At 47.5% G+C, this 24,300-nt stretch overlaps 1 protein-coding gene across 1 annotated transcript in view; it reads left to right on the top strand.

Annotated features, from left to right (window-relative positions):
- The window catches only part of MPRIP (myosin phosphatase Rho interacting protein), a 564,937-nt gene that overhangs the window by 429,167 nt on the left and 111,470 nt on the right, over window positions 1-24,300 (top strand). The window contains exon 20 of the mRNA XM_086940861.1: window positions 22,818-22,980. Within this exon, the coding sequence (XP_086796987.1) occupies window positions 22,818-22,980 (163 nt within the window). The remainder of the gene's footprint in view (window positions 1-22,817; window positions 22,981-24,300) is intronic.

Raw genomic sequence — 24,300 nt, 5'->3', positions numbered from 1 at the left:
ACCCTCCCGATTCAGGCGTGTGACTACTGATTTCAGTGCTAGTCTCCCGCCTCCCGATTTCTGCAAGCAAAAACCCGGGGGCATATTACGAACAACTAGCGATAATTTTTGTCTCTAACTTGTTTAGAGACAAAAATTATCGCCGCACATCGGCGATTTTTATCGCAGATAAACCTTGCTATTATCGCAGAAAAGTCAGCGATATTCATGTATTATCGAGCAAATGCTCTTAGCCATGTTATCCACCTCCCATTGGATAACATGGCTAAGAACTGCTCAGGGCAGGTGTTAGATTTTGGAGATATTCGCGCTTAGCGCGAATATCTCCAAAAGTTGGTAATAGGAGATAGCGATGTTAGGGACTGTTTCCAGTCGCTAACATCTTGGCACGCCACTTTGCATGTCATTAGTGATAAGTATCACTGACATGCAAAGCGGGGCCCAAGATGGTCGCTATCTCCTTTTAGCTGTCACTAACTGGTGTTAGCGACAGCTTGGTAATAGGGAGATAATTTTATCTCCGCTTTCATGGCTTTTAAAGCCAAAAAAGCGGAGATAAACCCCCTTGATAATATGCCCCACGATTCCTTGGGGGTTTCAGCTGACAGGGCTTGGTATTGTGTTACATGGTAATTTTTCCAGGAAACGTCAGAGGGTCGATGCAGGGGTTCTAGAAGAGGTGATAAACCATTTAAGCCTCATGAACAAGCGCATGGTCTTTTAAAGATTTGTGAAGTACTCGGGGCGGCGGTGTGTGTGTGCCCTCTTTCAGGAGCGGGCGGGGGGGCACTGCCAGCAACTTGCCAGGTCAGGTAGTGTTCAACACGTGCATCACCCTTTCTCTGCCTTGTATTGCGCTCCATGCTTCGGAAAGGTAAGAAAAAGAACGTGCATTTGAGTTTGAAATGTCCGATCCTGCAGCAGCACACTTCCAAAGCCCACACATGACAATAACCCGATTCAAGGCCCTATTCACCCGTTTTTAAAAAAATAGATAACACTCCAACAAAGTAAGATTATAAAACTTTATTAACTTTTAACTATAATGAACGGAACAAAAAGTAAAAACATTTAAACATTTTTCAACTCAAAAAGCAACAATGGTTAGAAGCTTTCTTTTGTGCGAATAGTCCCAAGGCAGCACAACGTGCAGAGTTCTGGACGGCACCCAGGTGATGTCGCCTGGGTGCCGCACTGGTTTTGGGATCCTACAATGCAGCACAGAAAAACAGCGTGGGGCGTCCCGGGTGGTGCGGGGGGAGGCCTCGTCAGTAGCGGTCTGTTGTGCGAATAGTCCCAAGGCAGCAGAACGCGTTGAGATGTTGATGGGACTGTGTCCAGTGTCCCATGGCTGACACAACATGTACGACAGGCACCCAGGTGATGTCCAGTAAACTGCCGCACTGGTTTTGGTATCCTACAATGCTGCTCTGAAAATTGGCGTGCGGCGGCCCGGGGGTGGGGGAGGCGGCGTGAACGGGCCTCTCCAGGTGGCGGCCATCTAGCTGAGTTGCGCCCGCTCTTGCGGCTACAGCGTCTCGCTCACCATGTTGTTGAGTTGCTCCCACTCTTGCAGTGCAGCGATAGGCGGCTGCCACATGGCTCTTAAAATGGCGGACGGCTCCTCGGTTTTGGGCCTGGTCCACTGAAATGGCCCTGGGACACCTTGGAACTCGGACGCTTGCCTGCTAGGGCTTGGGCTCCATTCTCGAAAAGCGTCCCCTCAGCCGTGAAGATTCTACAAAAGTCTTGGGGGCCCCCGACTCCCGCAGGCTTCCGGTGGGGAGCGGCTGCCATGATTGCTCGCGGAATGACCACGACGGAGCCACGAGATGGTGGTGCTCTCATGCTGACGCCAGCTTCAGTCTGAATGATCCAGAAACAAGGTGGGGCTTTCATCGTTTGGGAAAAAAAAATGTTCTAAACCAATGAAAAGTGTTATTTTTAGGTCATATGACCAAGCCTTCCATCTTTAGGAAACCAAAAGTAAAATGAACCAATGAAAAGTTTTATAAACAAGTCACATGACCTGTTATGCGGCATAGGGCTACAAAAAGCGTAGAAAATCCGTTGGCACGTGAGGCGGCGTCAGTAGCGGACCGATGTGCGAATAGGCCGAAGGCAGCACAACGCGCCAAGATCCGGATGGCACCGAGGTGGTGTCCAGCAAATTGCCGCACTGGTGTGGCCATCCTACAATGCTGCGCCGAAAGACGGCGTGTCCAGCTGAGTTGCGGTCACTGTTGCGGTACAGTGACTCGAACGCGCCGAGATCCGGATGGCACCGAGGTGGTGTCCAGCAAATTGCCGCACTGGTGTGGCCATCCTACAATGCTGCGCCGAAAGACGGCGTGTCCAGCTGAGTTGCGGTCACTGTTGCGGTACAGTGACTCGAACGCGCCGAGATCCGGATGGCACCGAGGTGGTGTCCAGCAAATTGCCGCACTGGTGTGGCCATCCTACAATGCTGCGCCGAAAGACGGCGTGTCCAGCTGAGTTGCGGTCACTGTTGCGGTACAGTGACTCGAACGCGCCGAGATCCGGATGGCACCGAGGTGGTGTCCAGCAAATTGCCGCACTGGTGTGGCCATCCTACAATGCTGCGCCGAAAGACGGCGTGTCCAGCTGAGTTGCGGTCATTCTTGCGGTACAGTGAGTCGAACGCGCCGAGATCTGGATGGCCCCGATGTTGTGTCCAGCAATTTGCCGCACTGGTGTGGCCATCCTACAATGCTGCGCCGAAAGTCGGCGTGGGGTGCCCCGTTGGCTTATGAGGTGATGTCAGTAGTGGACCGATGTGTGAATAGGTCGGAACCAGCACAAGGCGCCAAGATCTGAATGGCAAGTCCTAGATGTTGAGTGCCTCAGTTGAGAGTTCTGAGCAGTGCTTGTAAGACTGTCTGAAGCTTATTTGCACCTGCTGCAGCTTCACTAGGTCCGGCGGAACTTTTTGCCTTTTCCTTTCTGCTTCTTTTCCTACAATGCGTTTCATCTGAAGACACGACCAGGTCCCTGAATGTGTGCAGGGGGACGCTATTGATTGAATGAAAATGGCGGCTTGACACAAAGCTGACTCAAGCGTTACTGTTGATGCTATACAGACAAAAATTGGTTTTCAGTTTGTACATTCTTCAGGTTTTTTTTTTCCATCCAAGTCAATTTTGAGAGTTTGTAGAAAAATGGCTTCAGATTTTCCACATACTACTCTTCAACATTCTTCCTAAATGTAACAATGTGAAACTCACTAGGAGAACGGCTGTTTCTGTTTCCTTTCAAAATGCTGCCAACAATATTTTCTGAATGGAAGACACCATCTTGTAGCATAAAGGGCCGAAAGGGGTTCTGGTCTGGCCGATGGTTGGTGGAGACATTTTGACTATATCTTGGACCTGCCCGGCCTCGCCCAAAATGGCGCCGGTATAAATGGGACTCGTAACTCCTTGCCCGCAAATGTATATCTAGAAAATGTTATTGTAAGTGGCCCTGTCGTATTTTAATTACAAAATGTACGTCCACCGATTCCGCAACTGTTAGACACCTTTGTTCTTGCAACCTAATGGCCCGCTCGTTACGTTCTTCTACAGTGTAAATGTCTCCTCATCATATACGATTTCAGTTTGCTCCGTGGCCGGCCCACGTGTTTATAGGCCCGTATTTGTATACTGACATTTTCACAAAAAAGGTTTTTAAAACAAAACACGGTAGTAGTATTTACATTGGTAAAGTTTTTACTTTTAGTCACTGTTTTCGAATCAGTAAAGGCAAGTGAAATAAAGCAGTCCAATTACATGACGGATAAAAGGTATAATATGTAGGAACGCAGTAAAGATAAATGCTTAAGGGCAGTTGTGTTTTTCATATCTGCAATATAAAGTGATCGATAAGAATCTGATAATCAGGCGTATCGGCGACTAAGACAGCAGGCCGAATCTCTTTTACTCAACGGCTCCGTCATGGAAGGAAGAAACGCCCTTTTTCTCGAAAAAGGAATATATTTTACTTACAAGACAGTTGTAAATTTTCCGGGAAAGTACATTAGCCTGGAATATTATAACATATGTTTGAAAAAAAAATATTGTTCGAAAACAATAAAAAGCGTAATTTTTAGGTCATATGACCAAGCTTTTCATCATTAAATTAACAAAAGTAAAATGAACCAATGAAAAGTTTTATTAACAAGTCACATGACCTGTTATGCTTACGTTACGCGCTGCGCGCCGCGCCTCGGATCACTTCCGGGTGCGGTAACGCGGCGTGTCATATAACGCATTACGCGACAACGTAGGTCAAGAATATAGTCAAAATGTCTCCACCAACCAGCGTTCGGAACACAACCCCTTTCAGCAGTCCAAAAAGTTCTGTTAAATGACAACAGAGGGGACAGGCAACAAGAACCATCAGTCAAAGAGGGGAGGGCAAGTTCTTCTCTTCCGGGTCATGTTGGGGCGCTACCGGAACTGATCGAATTGGTAGTCTACAGTGTTTCTGGATGTTTCAGACTAAAGCTGGCGTCAGCATGAGACCACTACCATCTCGTAGCTCCGTCGTGGCCATTCCACGAGCAATCATGGCAGCCGCTCCCCACCAGAAGCCTGCGGGAGTCGGAGGCCCCCAAGACTTTTGTAGAATCTTCACGGCTGAGGGGACGCTTTTCGAGAATGGGACCCAAGCCCTATCAGGGAAGCGTCCGAGTTCAAAGGTGTCCCAGGGCCATTTTAGTGGACCAGGCCCAAAAGCGAAGAGCCGGCCGCCATTTTGAGAGTCCTGTGGCAGCCGCCTATCGCTGCACCGCAAGAGTGGGCGCAATTCAGCTGGATGGTGGGGAAGACGCTGTAGCCGCAAGAGTGGGCGCAACTCAGCTGGATGGGACAAGGTTCAGAATTGAAGAGTCATCAAAAGGCAAAAAGTTCCGCCGGACCCCAGGAGCCGGCCGCCTATGTCGGGGGCGATCTCAGGCTACACCAGTGCTATAAGACTTGGGGAGGGTGTCGGAGCCAAGCGTCTTCTCCGAGTCCATGGCCATCACACCGCCCCTCAGGGGCCTCCGTCAAGCTGTTTAGGAAGGTAACATATCACATTGTTTTCTAATGCAGTCAGGTCCACAAATGACACTCACTTACTTTGAGAATAGTGAAGCTGCAGTAGGTGGAAACAAGCTTCAGACAGTGTTACAAGCGCTGCTCAGAACTCTTAACTATGGCACCCAACATCCAGAACTTATGCCATTTGAGAATGGCAGTGACATCGAAGCAACTCAGGGACCAAAACCATTAACGTACTTTCACGTATGAAAATCTTACTTGGGGAGGGGGCAGGAGCGAAGCGCCCCCTCCCAGTCAGCGCCACCACACCGTATGTTGAAAATTTGAAGCCATCGTTCTACAAAGTCAACCAAACTTGGATTGAAAAATCTAGAAAAATGTACAAACTGAAAACCAGTTTTGGTCTGCATAGCATCAGTAGCAACGCTTGAGTCAGCTTTGTGTCAAGCCGCCATTTTGATTCAACAAAGCACAGGCATTGAAAAAGGCTCAAACTCAGAACTCTGAACTATGGCACCCAACATCCAGGAGCTTGCCATCCGGATCTTGGAGCCTTGTGCTGCTTTCGACCTATTCACACATCGGTCCACTACTGACATCATCTTATAAACCAACGTTATGTAAATAGTTTTTTAATAAAATGTTTTACCCTGTTTCTTTGCTGGTGTGTTGTCTATATTTTTAATATTTGCATAGGGTTTGTCGTTATTTTGTGCGGGATGGGTGATGGAGCCGAGCTGTCTTGCAGCCCTCATGGTGTGGAGCTCAGTTCATCTCACTATTTTCGTATTTCTCATGAAGGGTTGTTCCTAATATTTCTATTTTAGCGAGGTCAAAAAGAGATCCAATTAGTGGCCTACTGATTTTGCTCGATTACTTTTATTTTTTTACACGATTTTTCACTATCTGCAAAGACTAAACAGAGTATTGCGACTTTGTGCTTGTTTGTAAATAGAGAATGATCCAAAGAGAACCAATTCTAAAACAGTAAATGCTTGGACAACAATCAATCAAATGGAGAGACAAGCAGGCACGACGGATTACAACGGGGGTAAAGGCCTGCGTTAACTACCCTTCAGTATCTGCAAAGAGAGAGTACTACTAAGACAAAAGAGGGGAGGGGGGGGGGGTGCAGCGTTCAAAGCACATCAGCGTGCATAAATACGAAAATGTTTTTATCTATCACGTACTTGACATTTTAAAGCTTTTCATATTTGCTATTAAAAAACCAATGAAATTCACAGAAAAAACCATAGGTTATAGTGGATATATAGTTAGGAATTTGCATTTACAAAACCTTGAAAATTCAATGAAAAAACCATTGGTTTTAGGCCATATATAGTTAGGGATTTGCATTTACAAAACCTTATTTTACTCGCATAAAACCATTGAAATTCCATATATAGTTATAAGCGCTAACTATATATCGCGCACCCGCAATCCACTGCTGATGATGTCACATATTACATCATTCATGACATGGTTAGTGACATCACTGATGACATCACTGATGACATCTCAAATGACATCACTGATGACATCACTGAAAACATCTCATTTGACATGACTGATAACATCACTGATGATATCATTCATGTGATAATACGATGAACCTCTTCAGACTCTAATATAACCTTAGATACAATCAGTGTAAACAGACACTCACAGACTGTCACTCATCCATGGAGTTACTCACACACCTAGTCAGTCATGCAAAGAATCAATCACACCTCCATTTCCTCAACTATACAGTTATACAAACTTTACTTATTCAAACATATACTAACACATATTTACTCTATTATACAATCCCTGATACAAGTTCACAATGATCCATACAGCCACTCACACATTCACTGGCTCTTATGCACAGTTATTTATATATGTCAACTCTCACATGTACTGTGTTTTACATATGTACTTACTTTGACATGTAGCACTGAGATATCCATTCACTCACCAATACACTCATGCACACAGTCAACCGCCCATACAGCTGTTTCCACATGCACTTTTGAAACCATACATCTAGTGAATCAACTGCTCACACATCTATGCACAGAGTCACACACCTCCCAGCCACCCACACACACACTCAGTATCCCATACAAATACTTGGGCAACCAATCAATAACCCATATAGTTACTCATATAGCTACTTATCAACACATGCAACAGTTTACAGAACAACAGACATAATGATGCACAAATTAAGACAGTTTAGTCACTAACCCATGCACTCAGTGAGACACATTTAATCACTCACTCATACAGTCAGTCATGCACCTACTAAATCCTTCATCCAGACACTTATATATCCACTCATTCTTCAATATGTAAGAGATATTTTAACTTTACAGAAACATACAGTCACTGGGTGTTGTCATCAGTGATGTCATCAGTGATGTCATTTGAGATGTCATCAGTGATGTCATCAGTGATGTCACTAACCATGTCATGAATGATGTAATATGTGACATCATCAGCAGTGGATTGCGGGTGCGCGATATATAGTTAGCGCTTATAACTATATATGGAATTTCAATGGTTTTATGCGAGTAAAATAAGGTTTTGTAAATGCAAATCCCTAACTATATATGGCCTAAAACCAATGGTTTTTTCATTGAATTTTCAAGGTTTTGTAAATGCAAATTCCTAACTATATATCCACTATAACCTATGGTTTTTTTCTGTGAATATTATATATATATATATATATATATATATATATATATATATATATATATATATATATATATATATATATATATATATATATATATATTCCGAAGCACACAGGGTTCTGCTGGGACCTCCTCCCGTGGTCAGGTGGCGCGAAAATTCGGCAAACCCTCCGCCGAAAGTTTCAATAAACAATTCCAAAGTTTTGCAATGAAGCAAGAAGTCGCGCACTCAAGGATTTCAGTTGTGAGGTTTTAATCACCGGATATCGCTACGCGTTTCGACACACCAAGGTGTCTTGATCACATATATATATATATGCCATGCACACAGCACAAAGGTATATGACCATCAGTGAACATCCTGCGATGCAGAACCAACATACCAGAACCTCATTTTTGGATGGCCCGACCACTCTGGTGCACTTTTGGGCGAGGGCCCCCACTGGATCCTCATTAGCGAGTTTGACCTCAGCTTCGAATAGGTCCCATGGATCCGGAGTAGAGCCGCCTGCAATACCTAAACCTTCCTGGCGCCACTCCAGTGCTGACCAGGACCATGCCCTTGAGTCGAAGCCAGTGTCTTTTTCATTTGACAGGCAAGGAGAGAAAGATAAATGGGAGGGGGTTTGAGAATCTTTATGTGATGTCAGAATTTCCTAGGTGATACTGAAACAACTGGTTTGGGCAATTGGTGGATGCTAGAGGGTTAGACATCTTTTTTGACACTGGCTTGGTCTCTTTCCCCACTGTGGCTATGGAGGAGTGTGCCTCATGCGCTATGGTGGTGCATAGCGCAGCTGAGGTCTTGGACCTTCAGTTGCCCTCAGTAGCAGTCGAGACTCATTTCTTGACAGAGGTGCTTTAGGCAGGAGTCGCCCATCTGAAACCTAACTCGCCTTTAATGAAACCCTTGGTGATGTCCTATTCGGGCCTGGTACAAGCCCAGCTGCTCCTGTGCATATGACAATTGTTCACTGCCATCTCCCTTCTCCAGGGGACCCCAGTTTCCTTACCTAGCACCCCACAATGGACAGCTTGAGGGTAAACCCTTGTGCGTTCCCTACCATGCCACCCGATAGGGAATCCAAGAAGCTGAATGCCTTTGGGAAGAGGATGTTCTCATCTGCCAGCCTTGCACTGTGGTCGGTTAACATGTGTTCCTTATGGGCCAATACTTCCGTATGATCTGGGGTTCAGTTGTGCAAGTGGTGCCTATTGTCTCAGAGGAGGCCCGAGCCATACTCTCCTAAGCTACTGTTGATGGGAAAGACGCAGCAAAGTTCACCATACAATATGGACTGGACACAACAGACTCACAAAGTAGAGCACTTTCATTGTTGGGAGCCCTTTGGCACAATGCATGGCTGAGAACCACTGGCTTTTCAGGGGATGTCCAAGATTTGAAGTGGTAGCTACTGGACCGCGACTGGGTGATGTCCAAGATTTGAAGTGGTAGCTACTGGACCGCGACTGGGTCAGCATCAGACCCCTCTCCCTTCCCAACCCAGAGCTGACAATAGTGACAGATGCCTCACTTCTTGGCTGGTGGGGCAACTTGGGAGAGGTGACGATCAGAAGCCTCTGGTGTTCAGCGGAGTCCCGGCTCCATATCAATTTTCTGGAGCTGAGGACCATCCACTTGGTGTTGAAAGCCTTTCTGCCGTCCATCTAGGGGAGGCTGGTACAGGTGCTCGTGGACACCAGCACCAACCTATTGTACTGCTAAAAAAAATTGGGTAGGGTCATGGACACTCTGCCAGAAGGCCTTGTGTTTCTGGAATTGACTGAACCACCAAGGAATCTTCCTGGTGGCGAACCACCTGGTGGGCTCACCGAACACCAGGGTGGAACTCTGCTGTCAGCTGGTAGCGAATCATGAGTGGCAGTTACAGTCTGAGGTGGCACAAGCTCTCTTCTAGGCATTAAGAGAACCTTGACTCAATCTATTTGACATTGCTGAGAATGCTCCCTGTCAGCAATTCTTGGAATTTCCAATGCATCGCTCGCTTGGTGAGGTGTTCTGTCTCCAGTGGATCTTAGGGCTCCTGTATGCCTTTCTGTCAATACCACTCCTGTCCTGAGTTTTCAAGAAGATCAGGACAGACCTGGTCCAAGTCATCCAAGTAGCTCCGCATCAGGCATGGGGAGTTTGGTACCCAGAACTCTTCGGCTTGAACATATGTCCTCTGATCAGGCTGCCCCTCCAGGAGGACTTGCTGTCACAGCAATAGAGCTGGACTCTGCCCCCGGGCCTTCGCAATCTCCACCTTCATGCTTGGAGATTGAGCAGGGGATATCTGAACTTCTTTGGCTTTCCTCCCGAGGTGGTTGATGTCATCTTGGCAGCCAGGCTTCTCCAGTACTAGGGTGTCTTTCATAGATTCACATGATTGAATATTCCCCGTCGTCGAAGTGGGAGTCCCACGGTAAATAAAATAGCAATAAAATACTAATAACATATGTATTTAAAAACATAACACATAAAATACACTCTAGAAATAGTTGCAATATACCAAGTCATAATTCCCACATAGGAATACATGGCAGAGAGAAATAACACTTGTAACATATCCTTGACATTATGTTAGCCCAAACTACAGCCAATCAGGCGCAAGCACTCCTCCAGAACCTTCTCCTCAGAGCTCAGTCCCTCAGATTTTCTACCGCACGTCGTGTGAAGGGTGTCTCCCTGAGCTCTGCTCAGTTTTTTATACTTCTTCTGGTTTTCAAGTGACTTCTACTATGTCTTCAAGTAAGAAATCTTTATTTAGACCTTGTTCTTCTTGTGGGAAGTTGCGGCTCTACTCTGAAGATCCCCACAAGAAGTGTATCTACTGTCTTTATCCCGACCATGAGGTAGGCAAATGTAAGATCTGCAGGACCTTCTCCACTAAGACACTTAAAGATAGAGAAGGTCGTCTCCTCCTCTGGTTACAACGGCTAAAAGATAAAGATTCAGCTCTTTCTGACGCAGAAAGCCCGGTGTCAGGAACTTCTAAAGCCGCCTCAAAACGTAGCAGTGTGCAGGATTTGCCTTCTCCCTTCTTATAGAAGAAGAAACTTTCACTCATAGTGGCTCCTGCGGTGTCTTCACCTCCTCCTGCTACTCCTACGCCCACGAGATCTGACTCTCAGGCATCTACGGCTTCTTCCCATCATGTTTCTGCCAAAAAACATGTGAAATTGTCGACGGGAGCGTCGACGATCGTCCGGACGACGAAATCGGCCGTCTCCGGTTCGTCGACGACAACAGTTGTAGGAGAGTAGGGTCTGCAATCCTATGATCACCCCAGATTTTTGCTTTTTGCTTCACTGGTTTACGACTTCTCTGGCTGTGGGCCTGCTAATCAGACCCACAGCCTTGCTGTTCTCTCACTAAATTGACACGTGTACCTTAGGTGCATTTACCAATTGGTACTGGGCCACCTTATCAGACCCAGTAACTCAGGGCATAGGTATACCCAGGGCCTACCAGTAGCTGCAGCATGTATTATGCCACCCCTGGCTGGCCATCTAAATCTGACACAACTGGCTGCACGACAGCTGGGGCAAGGTGGTGTAAACACCCTTTGCTTTAGATTTAGTATACCTATATCTAACCCTAAAATGGACACACAGATTCCTATCAGTCACTCCTATGGCAGGCCTTGACAATCCTGAAGGCAGAGTGCTTGGAATCGTGTGAGATGGTGCTCTGGCATGAGCTGAGCCCGTTTGAAGCTTGCGGAACCAAGTCCTAATAGCTGTTCCATGATAACGCATACCATATACTCTTAAGTGCATTATAATCCTCGCAGTTATATGCTATCTTTGGTATCGCTTTATCAAAACATTTCGAGTAAGGTGTCATACGAATTGGAATACTAACCCCTCGCCAATTCTGGGACACGACATGTATGTAACTGTGAACCCCGGTTAAAGTTAACTCGAGCCTCAGCATCACAAAATGGATGCTGCCACCACAGACACAAGTCTGACCCCCTGCAGCTGGGAGTCCTTCCAGCGAGGGGAGCTTGGACAAAGGGTTTCCTGTCAGGGGCGGTGCTAGCACCATCCCAGACAGGGTTTTGTGTATCCTGGGTAGGCAGGGCTTTAGAGGAAGGTGACTGCAAGTGGCACCCCGGTGCTCACTATGCATCTGCCGGCTAGAACCAGTTCTAGGGGCACACCAGCCCCTGAGCTGGGGAAAGTCCGGCATGGGAGAGGGGTGTAACCACCCCCCTTCCTGGTCCCACCCCTGGGCAGGACCTAGTCGCGTGCCAGCCCCTTTTCCGAGTATAAAGATAGGAGCGGGCCCCCTTCCAAATTAGATCATCTTTGAATCCTGAAACTACTTTCTACGAAAGGAACTCTCGACTTCTTCTCAAGATTTCTCCCTTGTGACTAAGGAGTAGTCACCCTGCACCCGCAGGCACCATCCAAGAACACTGCGGTTTGCTGCATGTCCTTCCTCCGGAATCCGACTGACCAGCACGACGAGACCCGGCTTCCCTGGCACCTCTGACCTCTACCCACATCGTCAGCCCAGCTGAGATCCGTGGGTGCGACGAGACCTCGAGGGACCGGCCATCTTCAAGACTGCCCAGCACGACCGCCGAGGGATCCTCGAGTGAGTGCTTTGGGGTCCGAGAAGCCCCAACCCTGAGCAGCTCCAGCACCGAAGTTCAGCCCTCCAGCATCCACCAGATCTGCGTGGGGCCCTTCTGCTCTTTGCTGCTCACCGCATTGTCTGGCTACTAGCCCGCTGGCTTGTGGCCTTCCTGACGACGAACAACGACATCAACACTGCTGGTCTGGTTGCTCCAGACTGGCCCTTGCTCCCCTCCAAAAGAGGAGCACCCCGGACCCTCCTGGTCCACTCCAGACGCCATTTTAAGTCCACCGCGTGGGCTTGCATTTGCCAAGACTTGTTGCCCCAATCCTGGGTCCAGCGACGTCGACAGCAGATACCATCGTGGGACAGCTCGCACCTCCATCCTGGTCGCCGACAACGCCTCCTGGTCCGTGAGACTGCAGAGCCCAGCGTCGCCCACTCACCTGGTCGAGGTGACTCCATCCGGTGCCATCCTGGTGCCCATCTAATCACTGGCTAGTGATTCAGAACTTGGTCCCCTCTGCTTACAGGTGTCTTCCATCTTCGATCCAGGCTTGGATCCATCCGAATCTCTTCACTGGTCGCCTGCCAGCAACTTCTTCTTTCAGGCTCCATAGACTGCAACGAGGATTCCCGACGTCTTTCCAGACCTATGCATCCGCAGCCCCTGGGCTAGGTAACTTCGGCATTTCGGTGCCCCAGCATAGCCTCACTATCCAAGGGTCCAGATCCTTTTTCGTTTCAGCTCTACCTAGTCTGATTCGTCCGATATCACTAACTTTGTAATTCCTAGCAACCATAGACTTTGTCCCGCATCCCGCGTGAGAGTGCACACTCTGCACCCGAGTCCCCTAGGCCTCCTGCTAGTAATCTGAAGGTTCAGTAGTCCAGTCCTAGCGATTCCAAAGCCTATTAGTACAGTACTTACCTGCTAGTAATTTCGCATTCCACTTTTGAAGTATATGGTTTTTCGTGCCCCTCGGGCATTTGTGTAAATTGTGCAACTTAAAGTATTTTCGTAAGAGTTTTGTTGTGTGCTTAGTACCCTGTCCTCATAAAGAGTACAGGGCTGTTGTGATCTAAATAAATACACTGTTTATTTTCATAACACTTGTGTGGTGTCCTTTCACTTGGTGTTCAAGGGGTATATGTGATGGTATAACAGCTGGCTTAACACGCCCTCTAGAGTTTAGCCCGAAGACTGCTCGTATCCATGCTACTAGGATAGCTGGTCTATAAGGTTGACTTACAACCAATCATCAATAAGGGTTGTTTGGACTGATACAAAGTGCTCACTAAAATAGTGAACATTATATATCAGGCCAACTTCTCACAACAGTGACGACGACTTCTGCTTCTGGCACGTTGAAGACGGCTGCGTCAATGTCGACGAAGGTATGCCTCAGCTTTAAGACTGTCTCATCGACAATACCTATCACCTCGTCGTCGAAGAAGACTCTCGTCGTCAGCAAGATCTTCATCGACGAGAGTTGTTAAGAGTGCCTCCTCACCGCCCACTCCATCGACGGCAGCTTCATCGACGCCTATGCCGTCGTCATCGTCTACTTTGACGACAACTTTGTCGACGCCGATTTCATCTTCCTTTGCTTCTTTGCCACTGGTGCCGCTTCCTTCATCCGGGTCTGGTTCTTTCACCGTTGACCTTTTGCACCAGCGTCGCCAGGAGCCTGTGGACCAGCTATCCATTCCAAGTGACATGCAGCCTCCATCACCTTTGTTTGCCACAGGTTCTGAGCATGACTCTGGTTCTGAGGAAGATGTGGATGATCACTTTCGAACGGCACGAAGTCCTTCTGAATTGGTTATTAAATGCCAGGACTATGGTGAGGACCATGAGGATCTGTATTTTCAGGAAGAAGAACGTTCTGTTCAAGTTCCTACAGCGACACTGCCTCTGTCTCTCATCTCCAATCTCCAGCTCATGTTGGAAGATTACAACAGGTGTCTCCCACCATCTCACCAGGGTTTACCGGTGCCTACAGCACCTGCGCCTGCTGCAGCTCCTGCTGCTGCTCCGCTGCCACAACCAGCAACGCCATCTCCTCAAGTTCAAACTTCTGTTCAGATACACACTACAGTGTATGCCGATGAGGAGGATGATGTCCGCCCAGAGCGAGAGGATGGTGAGGTTCAGGATGATGACAATGGTAATATGGCCGAGTGGGACAATTACCAGATCCAGACGCCGTCCCCACCTCCCGTGACGCATGGGGATTTCCCTCTGTGGACATTGCAAGCTTCCACCAACTGATGGATAGAGCGGCTCAACGCTTTAAGCTGCCTAGGGTCCAAAGAGATGAGGACTGTTTTCTATAAGATTTGAAAAGTCAACCGTTTAAGCAGGTCCATACGGTCCCCATCATAGACTTCATCTGGAATGAGGGGGTAAAATTGATGCAACCGCCAAATTCCATCCCGGCGCAACTGCCTCGCTTAGAAAAAAAGTACAAGGCGCCCCATGGTTCCCCAACTTGCCTGATTGCGCAGCCTAAACCTGATTCTGTGGTCACCCAGGCTGCTCAGCGCCGCTACAGAAACCCAACTTCTCCCATTACGGCTCCTCCTGATCGGGAAGGTCGTCGCCTTGACGCCATTGGGCGAAAATGTTCTATGATGCCCTGTACTACTGTGAGGGCGGCAAATTCTTTAGCCATATTGGGATGCTACGACCATCAGATGTGGTCTGACATGTCTGCCCTTGTGGCCCTCATCCCTGAGCCCTCCAAAGCGGAAGCTTTAAAGATTCCTCAGGAAGGAGAGAGAGCGTCAGAATAGATCATTGACTGCTCTGTAGACATCGCTTGCACTGGCTTGCGTCAACTCGCAGGGGCAGCTGTTTTGCGACGTCAGGGTTGGCTCCTTTCCACCTCTTTTCGCCAGGAGGCAAAAATCCTGGATATGCCGTATGACAGCGAGTCACTCTTTGGTGCACACGTCGATGAGGCACTGCAGACAATCAAAAAGGACACTGACACTGCTCGTTCCTTTGGCACTTTGCAGTTCCGTAAGCAGCCTTTTCGTGGTGCGCGCGGACACGGCACCTGCTCTACTTTTCGTGGTGAATCCACTCAATACCGCTCCTACAATCAAGGAAATCAGCGATATTCCTCCCAGCCACAGTACTCCTCCTGTCCTCAATCTTCTAAATCCTATCGAGGGACGTCTTCCTATAGAGGATCCGTTTCCAAAAGACAATGACTTGCCTTCCCCCCGAAAGTTGGAAGTCGAATCTCCCTGTTCTCTTCTCAATGGTCCTCAATCACCTCGGACCGTTTGGTACTGGACATTGTAGCAAAGGGCCATGCTCTGGAGTTCGTCAAATTTCCTCCTCACACTCCTCCATCTGGCCCGCCTCATGCCCACCTCAAAGAGCTTTTCCAGCAAATTGGTATTATGATACAAAAAGGTGCCATCAAAGTGGTTCCCAAGTCTCAAAAGGGGATGGGTTTCTATTCCCGATTTTTCCTTATCCTCAAGAAGGCAGGAGATTGGCGTCCGTTCCTGGATTTACGAGCACTGAACAAGTATCTAAAGTGCCAATCCTTCCGCATGTTAACGCTCGTAGAGATCTTGCGTCTTCTCTCCAAAGACGACTTCATGACCACCATCGACCTCCAGGACGCCTATTTTCATGTGCCAATTCTTCCACGGCATCGGAAGTACTTGCGCTTCCGGATGAGACGGAGAGACTTTCATTTCAGGGTGTTGCCTTTCAGCCTACGCTCCGCCCCTCGTGTCTTCACAAAAGTTTTAGCTCCAGTGGTGGCTTACCTGCGTCTGCAGGGCGTCCAAATTTTTCCATACCTGGACGATTGCCTCATCAAATAGCAATCTCGCAGCCAGCTGTCTCGGGACACTAAACTGTGTCAGGACGTATTTCGATCCCTCGGTCTTTCCATCAATGCCGAGAAGTCTCAGGTCGACCCAGCTCCCTGCAGAAACTTTCTAGGAGCCACTCTGGATACGTCACTAGCCAAGGCATTCATGTCTCACGAGCGTCAGCTGAAGATTCTCCGCCTGGTGGCTCTTATTTGTGCAAAACAGTCCGTTTCAGTCCGGATATTGAATTTATTTCTGGGAATGGCGTCCTCATGCATCTATCTGGTCCCAAATCTCAGGCTAAAGACTTGCCCCGTCCAAGAGGAATTGGACAGACGGTGGCGTCAGGTCACCGGCTCTTTCAACGACCTGATCAGTGTAACCGCTCGCATGAAGATGGCTCTCAAGTGGTGGGCGCAACTGTCCAACATTGCAGCAGGGACTTCCTTCCTCACCACCGCTCCAGAACTCATTCTGACCACGGACGCCTCCTTGGTCGGATGGGGCGCACACTTTCAAGGGCTGTCTATAAAGGGCAAGTGGACTCTGCCTCAGCGCTCTTGGCACATCAACAGGCTGGAATTGATGGCCATCTTTCTGGCACTCAAAGCGTTTCATCGTCTGATCCAGGGAGAATCGGTGCTTATCCAAACGGACAATACATCCAGTATGCACTATGTCGACAAGCAAGGGGGAGCCAAATCTCCTCTCCTGTCTCAGCTGGCTCAGTCGATCTGGGATTGGGCACTCCGTCACCAAATTACCCTGACCGCAGTTCACCTACCAGGCATCTCCAACATCTTAGCGGATTCCCTCAGCTGGTCCACGTCTTCGACCCACTAGTGCAGGGGTCTTCAAACTGTGGGGCGCGACCCCCAGGGGGGCCGTGGAGCGATGCAAAGGGGGTCGCGCCTTCACAGTGTCACTTCTGCCCTGGCCTCCAGGGCTTCAGCCCCCCTCCTCCCCATCCTGAGTCTCAGCCCGGGCTGCTGCAGTGCAGCTTGAGCTCCTGGGGCCTCTGGGCAGTGTCTGGAGTCTTATCTCCGGCCCGAGTTTTTCACAGGGCTTTAAGACCATTAACATATTTACATGCCTTTGTTAACTGATTACCTAAACTTAGTTTTTTAATGGTTCCAGTACCCCCTGGGCCCCCACTCTGCCTATTCCTTACATTTGTATTTTTACACTTACTGCTGTAGTGTGAGAATGCATTTAATGAAAAGAAAGATAACGTTGGGTTGCCAAAAGAAACATGCCTGCTATGTGTTTAAAGATCCTGCAGAGACCTGCTCTTGACACTAAATTGAGTTATAAATAAAAAAGTATGTATTAATTAGTTATGTGACTTTTCTGTCTTATTCTCTTTACTTATTAGTCATGGATCATTGAGACATCCCTAGAACACAATTAAAAGTGCTTTCTATTTATATTTGCTGTTCTAAGTATTCACAGATAAGTGCAAAAAATACAGCTGTAGGTGACTGCTTATTTCTGGGCCATCAAAATAATGAGCTGGTAACCCTAATCATTAGACTGGAAGTTTGTTGCAGGATCAGCACATTATTTATTTCCTCCACCCTCGAACCCTGATTAATGACATTATAGCAATAGTTTAACTTATATCTAAAACCCTACGCTTCAAGTTTCTGGGAATGCACCCTGCTTTCAGACTACTCACTTCTCATTCTCGCCTTCACTTTCATGCTCACCCTCCACTCCCAGCGATCACAATGCACTCACAGCGATCGCCATGCACTCATAGCGATCACTATGCACTCATAGCGATCACTATGCACTCATAGCGATCACTATGCACTCATAGCGATCACAATGCACTCACACTGATCACAATGCACTCACACTGATCACCATGCACTCACACTGATCGCCATGCACTCACACTGATCGCCATGCACTCACACTGATCACCATGCACTCACACTGCTCACCATGCACTCACACTGATCACCGTGCACTCACACTGATCACGGTGCACTCACACTGATCACAATGCACTCACACTGATCACAATGCACTCACACTGATCACAATGCACTCACACTGATCACAATGCACTCACGCTGATCACAATGCACTCACACTGATCACAATGCACTCACAGCAATCACCATGCACTCACAGCAATCACCATGCACTCACAGCAATCACCATGCACTCACAGCAATCACCATGCACTCACACCGTTCACCCGCTCACCCTGCACTCACAGTGATCACAATGCACTCACAACATTCACCCGCTCACCCTGCTCTCACAGTGATCACTCTGCACTAAAAATTCGCTTGCATTGTTCACTCTGTACACACAATTTAGTCAAGCCTGTCGCATAATTTGGTTCTCACCTTCCTCATAAGCTAGAGGTTTAGAAACTTTTGTCAGGAGGGGGTCCTTACGCTTGAAAATGTTGACAGGGGGGTCTCGGCATCAAAAAGTTTGAAGACCTCTGCACTAGTGGGAGTTACATCAACCAACGCTCGACTCAGGCTTTCAACTGTGGGGTCGTCCGTCCTTGGATATCTTTGCAACCCCGGAGAACCGGAAATGCCCATCTTACGCAAGTTGGCATCCCCACCACGGATCGTGCGGGAATGCCCTTTTGATGAACTGGTGCGATCTATTCGCCTACGCCTTTCCTCCGATTCCGCTGGTGCCTTACGTGTTGTGGAAAATGCAGAGACAGCCTTGCAACATTCTCCTGATCGCTCCCAGATGGCCTCGACAAGCGTGGTTCTCGGAGCTGCTTCTCCGCTCCCAGTGCGAGCCCATCCTCCTTCATCCTTGAGCAGATCTCCTCACGATGGACAAGGGTCAGATTTGTCATCCGAACCCCTCCTCTCTGAAATTATCGGCCTGGAACCTGAGCACCTTGAATTTGCCCATTTGAACATTTCGTCAGAATGCAGGGACATTCTTGCTCATGCGAGGGCTCCGTCTACAGTTAAGACTTACAAGCTAAAGTGGAGGAGATTCTGTCACTGGTGCGCAGCTGCCAACATCCATCCCGTTCATTCCCCTCCGGCTCAACTGCTACCGTTCTTTTTACAACTGGCTGAATCAGGTCTTTCCCATTCCACTTTGAGAGTTTTCTTTGCGGCGATTTCTCGTTTCCGTCAAGATGGCTCCTCCTCGCTCTGCTCTTCCTGAGTCATTCACCAATTTTTCAAAGTTCTATTCAGGAAGTTCCCGCCCATTCGGCGTCCTCCTCCTACCTGGAATCTCAATGTTGTATTGGCACAATTAATGAAGGCACCATTCAAACTTATCCACAAAGCGGATTTAAAGTTTCTGACCTGGAAGGTGGCCCTTCTCCTTGCTCTAACCTCCTCACGACGCGTGAGTGATATTCACGCTTTCACCATTAAGCCTCCTTTCCTCCAATTCAAATCGGACTGTGTAGTGCTTCGTACCAACCCAGCATTTATGCCTAAGGTGCCCACTGATTTTCACATTAATGAACCTGTTTTCTTAAAACTTTCTTTACCAATCCTCAATCTCCGGCAGAGCAACGCCTACATTCCCTGGACATTAAAAGATGCCTTAAATTTTACATCAACAGGACGGCGCCCTTTCGCAGGTCCGATCACCTGTTCATTGCCTATGGACACATGCGCAAAGGACGTCCTGTTACCAAGCCAACTATTGCACGTTGGATTTCTTCAGCAATTGCCTTCTGCCATCAGAAAGCCGGCAGGCCTCTTTAGTCTTCAGTGAGGGCTCATTCCACCAGGTCGATGTCATCCTCTACTGCCCTGTTTGCCGGTGTACCGCTCCATCAAATTTGCCGAGCAGCCACGTAGTCCAGCAGGCACACTTTCACAAAACACTACTGCCTGTAGGCCATCAACGAAGCAGATACGGCAGTGGGGCAGACAGGGTGTTTCAATCTTTTTAAGTAAGGTGAGCCTCTGTCTTCCCTCCACCTTTATGGTTTTATATGGCTATTGTTATTACATGCATGACTATATTATTGAGTTTTTTCAATGCTTATCCATGGCTGGTTCGAGCCTCAGACCGGCTACTACTGCTCACTATTCTACTAAAGCATGTGAATCTATGAAAGACACCCTAATACTGGAGAAGAACAATTGTTACATACCTGTAAACAGGTGGTTCTCCAGTATTGGTGTCTTTCATAGATTCACATGCACCCATCCACTTCCCCTCAGAGGCTCGCTTCTCCTCCTAGACTCTTTTGTCACTCCTGTGCTGCGAAAATCTGAGGGATTGAGCTCTGAGGAGAAGGTTCTGGAGGGGTGCTTGCGCCTGATTGGCTGTAGTGTGGGCTAACATAATGACAAGGATATGTTACAAGTGTTTTTCTCTCTGCCATGTATTCCTATGTGGGAATTATGACTTGGTATTTGCAAATATTTCTAGTGTGTATTCTATGTGTTATGTTTTTACATACATATGTTATTAGTATTTTATTTACCGAGGGACTCCCACTTCGACGACGGGGAATATTCAAGCATGTGAATCTATGAAAGACACCAATACTGGAGAACCACCTGTTTACAGGTAAGTAACAATTGTTCATCCCTCGACAAAAATTGTATAAGCCTGTTATAAGGACACATTTGGGGTTTAGTTCGTCACTTGTCAGGTTGACCCTCTCATTGTTAAACTATCTGATGTTTTGTTATTTGTTCAGTCTCTCGCCCGGCAAGGCTTTGTTCTGGGAACAGGTATGGCCTATCTTTCAGCCCTCTCTGTCTTCTTACCATCGGCTGAGCAGCACTCTTTGTTTAAATCACCAGTGGGGATGCTATTTTTGAAAGGGCTTCAACACGTTTTTCTCCCTTCTCTGTTTGTAATGCCCCAGTGGGACCTCAATCTTGTCCTTATTTTATGTGGTCACCATTCAAGCCTCTCCACAGCTGTCGTATGTGGCACCTAACCACTGAAACTGTGTTTCTGAATGTTGTCACCTCTGCACAGCGTGTGAGTGAGCTTCAACATATGTGTTCATCCTCCATACACCACCTTCTTTCCTTATAAGCTGGTTCTGCAAACTAGAGCCTCTGTTCTACCGAAAGTTGGAACACCATTTCATGTAGGTCAGACCCTCATCCTGCTGCTGTTCTATGCTCTGCCTCAACCCACTAAGGAAGAGGAGAGGCTCCATCACTTGGCCCCTAAAAGAGCGCTCAGCTTCTACATTGATTGTATGAAAGAACACCGGGTGGACAATTAGCTGTTTGTTGGGGATGCTGGAGCTAGTAAAGGCAAGGTTGTGCAGAAGAGTACCATCTCTTCTGGATAATGATCTGCTTTAAAAATCTCCTACAGTCTTGTAAAGAATCGGCTACCAGAAGGCTTCTGTGCCTACTCCACCAGGGCCAAAGCTGCTACCACTGTGTCAGCACACAAGACCCCCTGTTCTAAACATCTGCCAGGCAGCTACATGGCAGTCCCTCCATATATTCACGAAACACTTCTGTCTGGACAGTCAAATTTGACGAGAAGGTCACTTTGCTTGCTCGTTCTGCTGGACCTTCTGGTTTAAGTCCATTCACAACCCACCTCTTTTAGGTACTGCTTTGCTATTTATTCAAAAAGTGAAGACTTGGCAGCCAAGGTCTCTTATCAGAAGAACAAGTTACTTACCTTCAGTAATATTCTTTGTCGTAGAGACTCTATCTAGCCACAAATTCCGCACCGACCCTACCATCCTCCCCATTTTGTGATTGGGCTCTACCCATTAATAAGATCCCAAGTCTAGGAATCTGCACACTGGTCTGCCAATTTGCATTTATGGCTCAAAGTCTAGGGGCGCAGACAGTTTGAAAGCCACTGACCACGCACAAGAGTGTTGCACATGTAGGCCCACATGTCACATTCGGAGCAGAACCGCATCAGTGTGGGGCCACACAGTGCCACCTTCCGGTGCACAAAAGTACTGTAGAAAAGTATCCTGGTGTCTAGTCTGACATCTGGGGAATATTCAAAAAATGAGGAATCTTCAGCTAGATAGATTCTATACCAGAAGGAGCGTTACCGAAGGTAAGTAACTTCTTTGATAATGCCATAACTGGTCAACACTGTATACTTGGCCTTAGTTTGTCTCGTTGGGAGGTTACCATGGTCCCTCTTATGGTTCAGGGCATTCACATACACTCTTATTTGACTGATAAAAGCACAGTTTCTGAAGGAATTGGTCAAAAACCCACGGATGGTGTGCAACATACTTCACAGCTTAGCATTTCCTTTAACATCAAAAAGTCTCATTTGATTTCTTGCCAAAGTCATCAAATTATTAGTGCTGCGCCGCACAGTTTGCTATTCCTTCCACCAACATACACACAGAGGCTGGTATGTCAACTACATACCAGGACATAATCATCTTGCTTTTTGTTAGTGTTAGCTTGGTTGAGGTCACGGGTTGAGTATAAGGAAGTAACTTTCTCAGTTGATCTCTTTTAAAAAGTATTAACTAAGTGACAGAATTCTTTTGAGGAAGCTTGCTCTAGTCCTGATTGCCTTGCAGATATTCTGATCCCGTTCGCCTGTAGGGAGATCAATAACAAAGAGTACAATAATTACTGTGCAGATGATCATAACTTTCTTAGCTTTTGCAAAGATAGAATATGCTTAGTGTACGACTGCTTATAACTCTCCCTTTATTTTCTCCGCTAGGATAAAAAATATGCCAGCGATAAATATAAAGATATGTACACAGAGCTGAGTATTGTTAAAGCCAAGGCTGATTGTGATATCAGCAGGTTAAAAGAACAGTTAAAGGCAGCTACAGAAGTACTTGGAGAGAAGTCTCCAGAGAATACCACTGTGTCCGGTTACGGTCAGTCTTCTTTATACTTTTATCTGTCCATTGCTGTTCTTAAAATGTTGTGCCAGAGTGTTCAGTTGTATTACGAAAAATGTATTTGTTTTAAACTTGCACACAATTGGATTTTTTAAATTTACATTTGAAGAAAGAGGTATCACAGTAGTTGTACAAACATAGCGTAAGTGTTATTACCATCTGCTATTGTCAAGGAATATGTTCCTTATAGCTGGTTACATTGTATTTCTGTCTATGGTCCCTGTAAAGGAAACTTCTCTGAGCATGTCCAGGCCCATCACAAAGTAGGTGGTGTCCAGTACAAAGTAAATCTCCCCAAAAGAAGAATATCTGTGATTATTCACTAAATCTGACAGAAACTTCTAGGCGCAGATTCCTTACCTTAGAATTACTCCGGGAGTCGGACTGGACCTTGGAAATTTTTTGTTAGCAGTACCCCAGTTTATCAACCGTTTTGAAGTTTACCTCCTGGTGCGTGGAGAAATGTCTTTGTGCATGTTGGGTTATATGCCCTGCGGTGCCTGTCACCAACCGATGGACCCACACCTCATTTGTCTGAGGTGTCTAGAGCACAACCCCAACACCAAGGCGATTACCGGGCCATGGCTTTGGGAGTGGTTCCTGAAGCTGCTAGCATCTGGCATGCAACTCCACGGAAGGTGAGATCCAGATCGAGGGAAAGGTCCCGGGATTATTCACAAAGCCTGAAGTCCTCCTCCGTCCCATTCCAAGTCCTCGGGACACTTGGGTAGGAGGCACAAAAAGAAGAGCAAGAAGTTGAAGCATTCTTCGACTTCTTCTGGTCCATTGGTCGACGAGACGAGGAAGCCTCCGCGTTCTAGGCCTCGTTCCCCAGGACCTGTGCCTGGTCCGAGACTGCGCTATCCTGAATATCCGATGGCCTGTACGACCCTTGCCCAATTGAAAGAGTTCTATGAGGTCATGTGTCTCATATGTGGGCGGCCCAATCCTGTTGACGCTCTTTCAGGCCACAAGAGTTTGTAATGGCCCTATCTGGTACTGTACTGCTGTCTCTGGACTCTGCTCCGGTGGGACCCCTGGTATCTATTCCTGGGATCCAGACCAATGCCAGTTGTGCCATATCGACCTTCCCCAGTGCCGGTCCCGATGCACGTGGTGCCCTGTTATTACCACGCCCCATGTGGGGCACCCTTCCCATTGTCCTCCCTGACTCCGACACAGAGCAGGAGGGGCGCTGACAGGGGACTTGCCTCCTAGACCGGAGCCTGAGGCTTATTTCTATTGGTCAGGCCTCGGAAAGACTGGTAGGGGTCGCTGAACCGTTAAGAATAGCAG

Source organism: Lissotriton vulgaris, chromosome 10 (assembly GCF_964263255.1).
Source record: "Lissotriton vulgaris chromosome 10, aLisVul1.2, whole genome shotgun sequence".
Classification (NCBI taxonomy): domain Eukaryota; kingdom Metazoa; phylum Chordata; class Amphibia; order Caudata; family Salamandridae; genus Lissotriton; species Lissotriton vulgaris.
This window is presented reverse-complemented; position numbering and strand designations above follow the sequence as displayed.